At 34.7% G+C, this 14,680-nt stretch overlaps 1 protein-coding gene across 1 annotated transcript; it reads right to left on the reverse strand.

Moving 5' to 3' along the window:
• On the reverse strand, positions 1 to 7,192 carry DCP5 (decapping 5). Its single transcript, XM_082892658.1, has 8 exons — positions 6,716 to 7,192; positions 5,495 to 5,595; positions 4,920 to 4,991; positions 3,841 to 4,806; positions 3,085 to 3,150; positions 629 to 817; positions 392 to 502; positions 1 to 308 (listed from the first exon to the last, which is right to left on the reverse strand). Exons 1-8 carry the CDS (start codon positions 6,858 to 6,860, stop codon positions 177 to 179), a joined length of 1,782 nt encoding a protein of 593 aa, XP_082748784.1. The 5' UTR covers positions 6,861 to 7,192; the 3' UTR covers positions 1 to 176.
• Positions 7,193 to 14,680: the final 7,488 nt, after the last annotated feature.

Here is a 14,680-nt window from a genome sequence, read left to right on the forward strand (position 1 = left end):
TTAAAACATCAAAGACCACAAATTCTAATTTTATTTTTCACCCAATGAACAGTAAGAAGCACAAACATTACAAGCATAGTCCCAAGTCAAATATCCTGGCCCCAGGGACAATCAAGCTTTTGTTTTTCTACCCAAGTAATTGGAAAAATACCACATAATATCTAGGGAGCATGAGTTCACAAGCCCCGACCACGACCCCTCCCAACATAGCCATAACCCCTTCCATAATATGAGCCTCGAGAACGACCACCACGATAGGGCCCCCGACCACCTCGGCCTCCTCGATACCGTGAGAAATCACCAAATGTCTGTACCCCAAAGAAACAGGCAACCATGTTAGAGGACCTAGTCTGTGAAGGTAAAAACCAAAACCACCAAATGGCAATTTTACCTCTGTGTCTATCTTCATTTGCTCAGAGAACCTAGTCCTTCCATTATTTGATTCATGACCAAGTGCATTGCAAGAGATGGTATCAAAAAAGTCATCCTTATTGTAAACAGGCTATAGAACACAAAATCAGAAGCAAACGTGATATAAGAAGACAAAAAAGCAAAATGTATAATGAGATATCTTCATTCACAGGTTGAATCTAGCTTTAGAAAGTAGAAAACGGGATGGATATCTCACTTTGATCTCAAAATTTGGTAATTCGGCACTGTCTTCATCTTGAAAATCATCTTCATCACTGTAATTCTCATCCCCTTCTTTAGACTTGTTACTTTTGCCAAGATGACCCCATACTTCATCCTTTTTAAATTTCTCATTCATTGCCATAAAATCAAAATCTTCAGTGAATTTTGTCACTGGACGTGAACTCTGCATGCCAAATGTTCAGTATTCAATGTCATCAAACCCCAATTCAGATTAACATAATTCAGTATTTCAGTACCAGTACATCATCAAGAATTGATCAAATAAAAATTACAAACTGCTGAGTAAATTCTATTACATCTCACAACCTTCCAATTTCAAATAGTTACACAGATAAATGCATTCCAAACACAAGCAACATCACAAATCAGGGGGGGGAAATATGTGCTTATGGGTGCCAAAAACAAAAACTAACATTTTTGTTTACATTCTGCAATCCTTAAGAAAACCTAAGCTTTTAACTGAAAATAAAACAAGGAACTGACTATTGTGTTTGGATAGGGGGAACAGTAAGAATGAATTTGGATTTTACTCCAGAACCCGAACCCGAACCCATAATATTCAGTTTGGTTGAGTTCTCCAACCACAGGTTTTGAACATGTACAACTTTGGATCCAAGATGATAAGACAAATGTAATTCAGAGCCCATCAAGCAAAGCATATGATTTATCCCTGACGTTGGTTCTCTCGTTAGTCAGATCTAACGAGCAAAAAGGATGCCATATCCTAATCAGTGTTTAGATGTTATAAAAACTCTGGCCAACAGTCCACATACCTAATCTAACAGATTTCTATATCACCTTGGTTTTGGATACCTAGAGCCCAGGATATCTTAAATAAACACTGCTCCTCGTCAATTAGGATACCTGCCTATGAACTAAGACCCCATTTGCCATCTCTCAAAGCATTAAAGAGAGAGAAAAACTGCAAAATCACCAATTTGCAAGCTCCCCACCACAACACTGGTAAATCCATAAGCTGCTGCTTCTCCATCTCCCAGTCCCACATTACTTCTGAGCATTTCTTTGTTATCTAATCTCAATGTTCATCAATTCAAAATAATTGCACAAGCCATAATTCATTTCCTTACCAAAGCAACATCTCAAGGTGGAAAGTAAAAGCTATAATTCAACACTCTAATAATGACCATAAAATTAAAATTAAAATATATATATATATATAATTATGAAAGTGCACTGTTAATAGAGCAGATGAATAAGAAATCATGCTTCTTTTAAGAAAAACCCATATACTTCCCTGAATAATTTTTAGAAGCATCATCTGAGCTTACCCACTCAAAATTTTGACTAAATGAGAAAAGTTAAATGCCACACACAGACACAGGGTGCATACGGTTACAAGCCCCCCACCCAATGCACACAAACACACATGGAGGCCAGCTGTGCATAATTGCATGTTCAATGGTTTTTAACTGTCCAGCAGGGCTACATAGGCAAAATACGAGAGAGAGAGAGAGAGAGAGAGAGAGAGAGAGAGAGTCATTCCAAGCGAGTTTCCCCTTTGGGCTTTGGCAGAAGTGGGTTTCATCTACTTATATATATATAATTATGAAAGTGCACTGTTAATAGAGCAGATGAATAAGAAATCATGCTTCTTTTAAGAAAAACCCATATACTTCCCTGAATAATTTTTAGAAGCATCATCTGAGCTTACCCACCCAAAATTTTGACAAAATGAGAAAAGTTAAATGCCACACACAGACACAGGGTGCATACGGTTACAAGCCCCCCACCCAATGCACACAAACACACATGGAGGCCAGCTGTGCATAATTGCATGTTCAATGGTTTTTAACTGTCCAGCAGGGCTACATAGGCAAAATACGAGAGAGAGAGAGAGAGAAAGTCATTCCAAGCGAGTTTCCCCTTTGGGCTTTGGCAGAAGTGGGTTTCATCTACTTATTTAGAGGATATGCAGACTTTTAAAGAATCATTTGTAGTTAAGACGGTTTCTTCCATGAGAGTATACCTCGCAACTCAATCTAGCAATCTAACAAAGTTCAAATAACCTCTTTTTTTTTATGAGTAACCGAAGTTTTAATAACTTGATATCCTGAAAAGCGAAGTTATCATTAGTGCCAACAAACAGTTCTGTAAAAACATAGTATTGGTAATGCACAATATCATATGGCATGCAGTTCATCTTACACAAGTAAAACTACTAGTTAGTAAAAAAAATATAATCCAATAGATTAATAAAGTATTCTGCATGGAAAAAAAGTAATAAAAAATACACTATAATGCTGATGCTGGTGTAGGATGGCAGGGTGATATTTTGTAACCACCTAAGAAAGGAAGTTATCAAACGGACATTTGTTTAAGCAAATAAAATTGCAATTTAAGGAACTTCAGGAAAAATTTCAGGTTGACAACTTGGTTAATAAAACAAAAACTTCTTGTCAAACACATTACCCCAGCTCCTCTTCCCCTTTCACGCCCTCTATAGCCATGACGACTTTGGAAAGGAGCTCCATTCAGCTGAAGAAGAAAGACATTAAGAGTCCTCATCAGCATTAATTACACAACATATGAAACAACTCAACAGGAGATGTATTCTCATTTTATGCAATGAACAGAAACCAAATTTCACATCACAGGTTTTGCTGTAACTATGCACACACACACACACACGAATGTGGTGTACAAAAAACATATGCAAACCAAATTGTAGCCTTTTAAACGTTACCAAGTGCTACCTAAATTGCTTGAAGCAAGTTGTAGCATTTCTTGATAACCCATGCACACAGAGAAAAGCAATCTATATACATCCATAATCATGCAGTATGCACAATCAGAATCATAATTGATTGGAGCAACTAGTGTAAATGATTTTGTGCTTAGTATTGCAATTTAATGAGTCAGGTAAATTTAAAAGAATCAGCACTATAACCGCAATAGGGAAGAAAAAGACAATTATTTACAAACAAAACTTTTTACAGAAAACTCATCCAAAATGATGTGAAAGTGGTGGTTTTTCAACTTCTGAAATTATGAGCCACAATGGTGTGTGTTTTGGTTTTAAATGAAACGACCACAAAAGACCACATCATCCTATATGAAAATTTTGCTTCTTTTTAAATAAAATAAATAAAAAAACTGTTCATATAGCATTACCCAGGAAGAAAAAAATCTTAAAAAATATAATGATAATTCAGATGACCGGGTCACCTTCTGTCCATCACGTGAAGGCTGCGGCAATGGCAATATTGGTGGTTGAGCTTCTGTTGGAACTGGAACTGGAACTGACGGTTCTGATGATGACACTTGAACAACCTCCACATCCTTATGAGCTGTTTGTGAAGACTGAGATGAAGAAACTGCAGCCGGTACAGACTGCAACAACTGACCTGGGGTTACAAGTAAAGGTGTTGGTGTTTCTGTCTGACTTGAACTGGATGTCCCAAGACTCCCAACAATAGAGGATATGGGTTGAGATATGGTTTGATATGGCAAAGTTGGACCAGAAATTGCATTAGTCTTGTTGGAGATTGGTGGTATAACAGCATTTGTATCTGGACTTGATGTAACCAAAGGAGAAAGAGAAGGCAGGTTAGCATTTAGAGTTGCTGTAGGCAGGGCAGCACTAGGAGCCTTGTTTGTGATTGAACTAGGTAATGCTTCAGGAGCTAGTGTGATAGAAGGCGCAGGAGGAAGCATTGATGGCAAAGTTGATGCCGGAAAAGATGTAGGTGTCAAGTTGAGGGAATTGGTAGTAGTAGGAAGCAGAGGAGAAGGATATTCTGGCAAGTTTGAACCAGGCAAGTTAGATGCTCCAGTTGGAAAAGGGGCATTGAATCCAGAATACTGCATCGGCTGCTGCATGGAAGGAGGCATTGATAGTCCAGGTGGTGGCCTAAGCAAAGTTTGCTGGTGCAACTGAGGGAGACCATTTGGGGGGCCATAAAATCCTTGCCAGTACATTGGCATAGCTAATCCACTTCCATTCGCACTTGGAATAGGGGGTGAAGGCCCCCATGACCCTAAATTTGCCCCAGGTTGATACAAAGGTAAACTACCTTGGAAACTTGACCCTGGATGTCCCAACTGTGCAGTATGGGAACTAAGATCTGTAAGAGATCCGCTAACAGCAGGAGGCAAGCTTGAAGATGTAGAAGCAGGTCGAGGATAGTGAGACTGCATACGGAATCGGGAAGAGTTCAGAAACAAATTTACAATTAAGATCATCAATCTTTTTTTTGATAAGTAATTTAATGCAACACGTATACAAATGTCTTCCTTTGGATCACCTGAATAATAGCTGGATCATTGTTAATGGGAGGTGAGGTCTGAACAGGTGCAGAAGATTTAACCTGTAAATCCTGTAAACACACAGAACATTTCAGGGGTATTGCTACTATCACAAACAGATAAAATACATAGATATGTGTGTGCGCGCGCGCGTGTGTGTGTGTAGAACAGAAAAGAATCCTGCTGAGGCCGAGTTTACAAGGTTTTAATCCACAAAATATTCATACATTTCAATTGACCCAGCAATTAAAAACAAGGATCGCAGAGGTTACAACATAAACACATTAAGAAACAAAAATCCCTATATGGTTCTTTTGTTTGATCTATTCTCTTAATTTTACATGCTTGTGTTGTTCTTTCACCTATTCATAAAAAGAGAACAAAATTTGTTATCATTAAACCAGATGTATAAGGTGGATTTTTCTATTTTTCACAATAAAAAACAAAAATCCTTAAAAAGAGGGGAATTAAACCAAGGCACAACGAGAATAGCTTTTCAATAAAGGAAAATAAGCAAAGTATGGAACTCAATAACAAGACAGCCTAATCAAGCATAAGGTTGCCACCAAACTACCTTGATATCACTTCCACGGAATAGTATGTACTCATAAACCTTGTCACTCGGAGGAACTTGTGGACCATCCTTTTTCCGTCCTTCCGTTCCAAATGATCTCACTACCATGAGAAAGATGAACACCAGCAATTAACATGGAAACCATAGCATAATAGTATTCACAAATAGAATTCTTTTAACAACTACAAAAACTAAGCCAAAATAGTAAAACTGGTCATTATATGCATTACCCCTTTCAGACTTACATAGTCAACTAGCATTATTTTGGTCATTCTCTAATTTAAAAGTTGACACATGACGACTGGCAAATCTTGTTGGTTAAACAATTCCCAGCAGTGCGAGCTCATATTTCAAAATTTTCAAAATTTTATGTTGAAATGTAATCTGAATTTCATAATTTAAGATTGATTTGCAAATCTGATTGTCTGGGATATTTCAAAGGTCTCTAAGCTACTAAACCCAACTTTTATTACATTGAGATAACAATAGCACAGGCCCGTCCTCTTCAAAAATACAGACAAGTCAGAATGAATATAGAGCGCGCTTGGGAACTTGGCTTTTTTAGCTGCTTTTTTTATTTTTTAACTTTTTTATGAGATGAAAAAAGGTTAGTGAATTTTGGATACCTAGTTTAGTTGGATTAGCTGAATAGATTGTTGTAAGGGAAAAAAATGATTGATTGATGGGTAAAATGTGACATTTTTGTGTGTGTGTTTTTTTTTTTTTTTTTTTTTTTTTTTTTGGAGGGAGGAGGGGGGGGGGGGGGGGCGCCTATTTTAGCCAAAACGCTTCTCCCCAAACAAGGCATAGTATCGAACCTCTCTTGTCTCTTCAATAACGAAGAGCACAACTTATAATATATAAATAAATAAAATTGACAAAGACATCAAGAGCAACAGATGCAGTATAATTCCACTCTCACACGAGCCCCAATTACAAACTGCTTCAAAACACGACTCATCTAGGTGCCAATCTCAGCTCAAAACATGAGTCTATTCACTAAATCAAGTGCGAAGACCCAAATTTCAAGCAACAAACTCATGAGTAGAGCAGAAAAGTACATTCCTTTTTCAATCTACAGCACAAAATTGTGTATTAGATAAAAATTTAAAAAAAGAAAAAAAGGAGATAAATTCAGATTAACAAATCAAAAACCCCAAAAAATAAACAGAAAACAATTAAAAGCCCCCAAAAATAGAGAGAGAGAGAGAGAGAGAGTACCGTTTCGCAATCCAATACTGGACTCTTCGGTGTTGATGTTGTACAAAACGCCCTCGTATCTCATTTCACTCTTGGAAGTCAAGCTAATCAAGCTGCCGATGTAAGAATCGGCCGATGAAGTAGATCTAGAAGTCTCTGCCGCCATAGTTGCAGCAGCAGAGCAGACCGAGCAAGAAATCAAACTGCAGTCCCCTGGTTTTTAGAGAGAGAGAGAGTAGAGATGCAGAGAGAGAGGGGGGGGGGGGGGGGGGGAAGGGACTCAACTCTCTTGCAGAGGCAGAGGGAGAAGGAGCAGGGGATTTGGATTTTGTTGACCTCTTTCAAGTTTGAAGTAGTGAGATAATGTGTAGGGTTTCCGGTTTCTCAAACATGACATACGTTTGTGTTTCTGATTGGGAATGCCTTCTTTCCAATAGAACCCCTTTCTTTTTTTCTTTTTGGGAAGTACGTCTCCAATGGTTGGGCAAATGTTTTATCAAATTTAAATTTGATTAAAAAATTTATTTTTTTATTGCTTAAATGATTTTTTAATTTTTTTTATTAAATTCAGAATTTTTGAAATCTTTCATCAGATTAAGAATTGATCATCAAATCACTATTTATACCTGATAGATTTTTACCATCTCTTGAATATCTCTTCGGATGTCCCCGAATAACCAACTCAAGATAAAAATTTATAAAAAATTTACACTGACCGCTCGACTGACCGAACATTCGCTCGATCATCTGCCCAGTTGACCCCCCAAATGACCACCTCAAGGCAAAAATTTGGCAAAACTTTACACTGGCCAATCGATTGGTTGGATATCTGTCCACTCGTCTGCCTGGTCAACCAGTGTTCTGATGAAGCTTCAAACGCGTCCATTGGAGCACTTGATATTAAATTGACATTTTACTCAAATTTAGTAAAAATTTTGATATACCGTTACAGATGTCCCAAGGGTGATCAAACTATAAAATTCTTATTAATAAGAATATTTTTAAAAAATTAATTAAAGTGTGTTTTTATAGACTTTTAATGGTAAAAACTTTTGTTTAATAATTCTTACCGATAAAAAATTTCAACTATCTAATCCAACGGAAAGTTGAAGTCAAATTATAAAATTCTTATTAATAAGAATATTTTTTAAAAAATGGGCATTTACATACAAGTCCCATATTATGAACTTATAATCCATTAAGTCCTAGATAAGCTTATTTCTTCCTTTAAATCACATTAATTTTTAATAGACTAATTTATCCTTAATTTACCCTTCTAAAACCTCCATCACTGCCAGATGCTTACTACATACTTGGTGTAAAGTTGACATCTTCATTCTCTCTCTTACTTTTAAAGCCACTCCCCAATAACAACAACCAAACATGTCGTTCTCTCTCATTTGTTTTCTATTTTTTTTTTTCAGACTCCCTCTTTCACATATAAAAAATAGAGCCCAAGCTTTTTGACTTTGGTTCTCTCCTTATCTATCTCAACACCATCAACACCTGCCTCAACTCCCACACCATCATCGTTCTTCTCCACCATGCCAAATCAAAGTTGGTCTTCTCGATTTTTATATTCGATCACTAGTTCTCGAAGCTCTCTCTTTGTACCCACCAAATATGTAACATCCTAAGTTCATCCTCATCATGGATGATGTGGTTTCAGATCCAATCCCCTTACATCCGCCATTGGTGACTACGAGAGCTTGGGGAAAAATGATGATTCTAGGTTCAACTGGGTTTGTCCTTTAAATGAGTGGGGACTCGATCACATTAAACTACACCTCCAAGACCACTTATTCCCCGAAAGAGGTATTTCATTCTCATCGTGCAATTTTCAATGGTTGTAAACTAAGAAATTTTCATAAACAATGGTTGTGTAAAATTGAGAAATTTCTCAATTTTTTCTAATTTTAAAATTGAGAATATTATCAGTTTAAAACTGAAAAAATAATAATATTCTCAATTTTAACACTAAAAAAATTGAAAAAATTCTCAGTTTTATTGGATATTTTTGCAAACTGAAATCATTCTCAAATTTAAATTGAGAACATTCTCAGTTTTAGAGCTGAGAATATCTCTGTTCTTACCTACAAACTAGATCTCCTGCCCCATCTCTTTAGTCGATTTCATATGCTTCGTTCTGAACCCTGAAATTGAGCAATCAAGCATTTTAAAGATTGGAGTTACAAACACACACAAAGTTGTTGCAAATTGAAGTGATTAAGGAAGAGAATAGATCGAAACGAAAGTGTAAAATGTTGAGGCATCACAAACCTCCAACTTAAAAACCTTCGGATAATTCAAACGATCATCATCATTAAATGTTTGAAAAGATCCATGAAGATGCAAACTCTGCTCCTCCTCTTAGTCGTAAAATTTCTTAGGGACGTTCCAAGTCCTCTTCTTTCTCTAAAGTTGCATCTCTAATACGTTAGATTCAAAAGGGCATGAATGTCAATTGCATTCCAAAATAGGACTTATGCATCCAAAAACTATTGCATAGGACTTGAGCTACCACAGCTACTATCATTAGGAATTTTAAGTAATTAATCATTTATTTTATTAAACTTCCATAAGGAAGTCTAAAAAAATCATAGTACTTTTTCAGCAACAACTAGGGGTGGACATTAGCTCGTTGGTCCGTCTAGCCCGCCCGACCTAGCCCTATTTTTCTAGGGCTTGGAAAGATTGTTTTAGCCCATAGGGCCGGGTTAGGCATACATTTTCATTTCAAAATTATTGATGGGCAGGGTTTCAGATTTATACTTTCAACCTACCCCGTTATTAAGTTAATTAATTATTTATTTATTTATTTATAATATATTAAAAAAAAATTGTTAGGATCTGTAACAATCTAAAATTTCTCCCTCCGCTCGAGCGGGGAAGTTGACGCTCAAGCGAACTTAAGAGGTTCTCAGTATTTTTGCAGACGATCTGAAATTCTGAGAGTTGTGAATTCCCGCTCGAGCGTAAGAGTGGTCGCTCGAGTGGACAGCTTTGTTGGAAAGCGACGCTCGAGCGTGGAAAGTGAGATTGCCCTTGACATTTTTATTAGTGTATTTGGAACCTTCTTATTTTATTTTAGAGTATTGATTGAGGTGGTAACATGATGGTAAAGTAAGATTTGACCAAAAACTTTAATTCGAATAATTTGCCTACGATCAGCCGTCACTCTTTTGCCCCTTTTCTTTTTTGACACTTTGAATTTGGGTGTGAGGCTATAACCATTGGAAAGCTTGTTTCTGGGGCTTCAATTTGGACACAAGAACGACCTAAAACGGAGTCCAGATAAGAGAGTTATACCTGTTTGAAGTTTTGGAATATGTGTTGGAAGTAGGTACGCTCAAGCGGGAAAAGCGACGCTCGAGCAGACTGCGCGAATTCAGCAACTTAAAAAGTGAATTTCTAGATCATTCTTTACATTTTCTTTTTCCCTCTTCCTTCCTCTCACCCTAGGTTCGAAAATCCTTGATCTTTTGACCCAAATATCTTCCATTCCTCAAAGTTTTGACCAAGATCTCTTACCAAAAAGTGAATAACACATGAAGATTTTATTTTTCTACCAATTGGAATTCGGATTTGTGAAGGAACCTCATCAAAGCTTTTCTCTTTTGCTTGATTCTTGAGGTAGGGGTACTAGTTTTTCTTCAATACTTACATTAATAGACAAATTTGTGGTATTTTGACTATATAAATGCAAAATTTACATTTTTTAGCATATAGTGTTACATCATGAGATTTGGGGGTTTAGGGTTTGAAGTGTTAGGGGTTTAATTGTTGGGTTAATATGGTGGATTATGAACCTTAGGTGTATAATCAAGGGGGGAAATTGGAATTAAAAGTAGTGGTGTGAGAAGTTTCAATTTTCTTGAAATTCTTGATTTTTCTTGAAAACCCTAAGTTGATAATTTATGATTTTCCCCAAATTGAAAATAGAATCATGAAATTGATAAATTGAATTATATATATAAGTTTAATTGGATTTTAGAAATGTTTGAAAATTATGTTAAAAATTAGCGATTGAACCTTTATTATGGATATTGTAAATTTACATGCATCATAGATTTCTTGAGATTGCGAAGGATTTGAGATTAAATTCATGGAATTAGGAAGAAATTGGGTTTTGAACATAAAATGAGTTACATGCATGTTCATGATTATGGAAGCTAATTATTTTTGATTTGCTTTTGAATATCTTACATGAGTTTGAGTCTAGTTCCTACATGCATGAACAAATTTTACAAATTTTGATATTCTAATTGTACATTTGATTTTGAAAAAGAAGTTTAGAAAACCATGAGTTCATGGGTTTTGATTTTGAAATTAAGTAAGGTTTTGATTTAAATAAATTAATTATTATGTTTCAAGATTTTGAGCAAATAATTTATGAACAAATAAGTGTTTATATTTTCTAAGGCATTTTCTTGGTTTTGATCAAGACGTGCATGGATTTAAAAAGAATTGAAAATGCGTTTGGAAGCCATTTTTGAGAAGTTCGAAATTTTGAAATTTTACAGACCGCTCGAGCGGACTAATTGCCGCTCGAGCGCAAATTGAAGGCTTCCAGTACTTTTTATAATCTTTTACAAACCGCTCGAGAGACTAGAGGCTCGCTCGAGCGAACAACTATTCTCAGTATATTTTGAAAAATTATATTTAGTTCATATTTTTATTCTCATCTCTTTCCAAAGCATTCTAGACATGATTTATGACTCAATAAAGATTAATAAGTTGCCAATCAACATAAATTAGTTGATTAAAGAATAAGTCATTAACTTAGTGATACTTGATTAAGAAGTCAAGTGAGGAATTAGTTTATTCAGAAAATAATGATTTAGTAATAAAAGGGATTTGTGAGATGAGAACCTGATTCATCTGACTAAAGAAAAAATAAGCGTAAAGGGCCTTCAAATTATTTAGACAGAAAATATGAAAGTTCAGTTTGATCAATGGAGTAATATTGTGCTTCATTGTGTATATGTTATGTGTTTGTGTAGGTCACGCGCTATTGTCTGCTTGACCTGTCTGATTTGTTTCTGCTACCATCTGTGAGTAATAACTCTGTAAAGTTATATTTAATTACAAGTATTTTCTGACCAATATGATGCGATATGTTTTCTGAAATACTATTTTATGAATTATGAATGAATGTCTATTTTTCTAAAATGTATTTATGCCACCCTTAGTTCACGTGGCCCTCGCCTAGGGATAACAATACCGTGGTCAATATGCACGTGGCCCTCGCCCAGGGATAACAATACTGTGGCTTATATTTACGTGGCCCTTGCCCAGGGGTAACAATACCGAGGCATATATTCACGTGGCCCTTGCTTGGGAGTAACAATACCATGGCTACTTACGTGCAAGATATAGACCTTTATTGTCGTCGGTACCGACTATACATGTGGGTCTCAGGACCAAGTTGATACGATAGCTAAAAGATGTACCACGTATGATCTTATGTAAAATCTGAATATGAATATGAACATGTATCTGAATCTATTTCTGATTTGAAATCTGAATATGCATAAGACTCTGTTTCCGATAAGAATATGTTTTTGATATAAACTCGAATTTCTAATTCTGTGATGGATATCATTCATTAAAACCCTTTATTCTATTATTATTCACTGAGCTCTAGCTCACTGTATTATTTATGTATGTAGGTGATCAGGCACGTGACTAGGCTTGGAGGCATCTGCCTGGAATCTGTTTTTGTCAGCCAATCTATGTGCCTCCCATGGAGGTTCCGGATATGTCAAGTGACTATGGCCATGTGATTTAAAGTTTAAGTTTTGTGTTTCTTGCCTGCTTAAACAAGTCTTGTGTATTTTGTAAATGGGGCTAAGTCCCTTTTTGTCCAATCTATATATATATATATATATATTATGACGTAAGGATGATGTGTATATCTGTACATAAAAAGTTTTAAATTTTTCTGTCTCATATAAGTCTGCACAGCTCATTGGACATTGTATATTTGTTATTTACTTCTGCTAGCCCCTAATATTATGTTAATTTATCTCAGAAGCCTTCGGTAATCCTAAGATTACTGGCCGGTTGCGGTGCTAAACCTGTAGGGTCGAGTTTGGGCCGTGACATGATCTAAACTTTATCTTTATTTTTATTGAAACTCATATTTGTAGTGATATGCGATTTAATTTATTTAAGAAAGTTTTCAATTTATACATGAATTCTTTCAAATTACAATGATGCAAATATTTTATTTAAGAAATATGATATGTGATTGAATTTAATTATGGAATAGTTTACTTTTTTGGATAAACTATAGTTGGACTTAATTTTCATTAAGTCTTGTTGAAAATAAGTTCTACTAAAATCGTCGGTAAAAATAAATTTTTATGACAATTTTTTACATATGTCATTAAAAATTGACAATTAGTGATTTTTTTTTTTTTTTTTTTGCATATAACAAAATTTTTTTGTCATGTTTTTTAAATTGTTGTTAGAACATATAATTAATGAATTTTTTTTTGGTGACAATTTTTTAAACTGTCGCTAAAAATTGAAAATTAGTGACTTTTTTTGTGACAATTTTTTTAAACTGTCGTTAAACCTTATAATTAGTTACATTTTTTGTGACGAAATTTTTAAATTATCGTTGAAAAGTAACGATCAGTGATATTTTTTAATAGTATTTGATGAAAAAATGACATTAATTATCATAGAACTTACTAGATAATAAGTCAATCTATTAAAAATTACACATAAATTCCATAATTTTTTTTAACATATAACCTATAGGTGAATTTAAATTTTAAAATTATTAATTAGACCAGAATCAAACAAATATAAAAATTTAATATTAGAACTAACAGATACAAATTTTCGTATTAGAGCATCTCCAACGGTTCACCAAAATTTTCACCAAATCTGAGTAAAAAAAAGACTATTTTCTCAATCTGATACAGGCTGCTCCAACGGTTGTCATCAAAGCAGGGGTCGACCGGTTAGTGTATTATTTTTTTTACCTCTTTGAACCTTTTGACCTGTTTGAACCAACCTATTTGCAAGGGAACCGGTCAACTGGTTGGTCAACCGGCCGATCGACCAGCTGGTGGACCGGTTGTTCTCCCCCAACGGTCACGCACAGTAAATTGGTGAAATCTTCCCCCTGTTCTCACTTTGATGAAAATTTTGGTGAATTCTCTTTTTTATACCAATTTGATGAAACCATTGAAGCTGCAAAAAGTGACTTTTTCACCAAATTTCAAATCTGATGCAAGGTTTGGTGAAGCGTTGGAGATGGTCTTATGTAATACGACCTGGTCCGGACCTACCCTGACGCTACTAGCAAAAACAAAGACAACCCGCGCATCCATCTATCTATATATCGTATAAGAAAAAATGGATTTTTAATATACAAGTTTTGTGAGAATTTCAATATCATAATCCTAATTTTCTAATTTTTTGATTTAAAAAAAAAAACTCAGTATTTATTGACTTCTTCCAACCCACAAATCCTTTTGACTTCTCTCATAATTACTGCAGCACCCTTTTCAATTTCTCTTATACACTATGATTACACACAAAAATAAAGAAAGTAAGAATTTAGCTATATATCTCAAAAAGATATAATATCTAAATTTGAATTATGAGTTAGTAATATAATTATCTATTTTTTTGATGTATATCTACCAAAATTATTGCTTTTTTAATTTTTAAAATAGATTAAAAAAATATTGACTGATTTATTTATTTAATAACAAAAAGATTTCATGATTGCTCCCTCCTAATCTTTCTCACCAATTTAAAAAAAAAATATATATATATATATATTAAGACTTGCCTTCATTCATTCTTCCCCAAAAAATTAGATAATATTTTTCATAAAAATTATAGATATTTATCTGTATGTTATATATTATATTATATATGTTATATATTATATTATAACATAACAAAATAAAAATCAAATATACAAACAGATAAAATTAATAAATTTAATTTTTATTTATT

Source organism: Camellia sinensis, chromosome 10 (assembly GCF_055761805.1).
Source record: "Camellia sinensis isolate YWXY chromosome 10, ASM5576180v1, whole genome shotgun sequence".
NCBI lineage: Eukaryota > Viridiplantae > Streptophyta > Magnoliopsida > Ericales > Theaceae > Camellia > Camellia sinensis.

What these genes read in the sequence shown, in the direction of transcription:
- DCP5 (XM_082892658.1), bottom strand. Translation starts at nt 6,860, where the DNA reads ATGGCGGCAGAGACTTCTAGATCTACTTCATCGGCCGATTCTTACATC. An exon ending in ATGATCCAGCTATTATTCAG is followed by an intron (nt 4,807 to 4,919) that starts GTGATCCAAAGG and finishes TTCCGTATGCAG; the next exon opens with TCTCACTATCCTCGACCTGC. An exon ending in AAAGGGGAAGAGGAGCTGGG is followed by an intron (nt 818 to 3,084) that starts GTAATGTGTTTG and finishes TTTGGCATGCAG; the next exon opens with AGTTCACGTCCAGTGACAAA.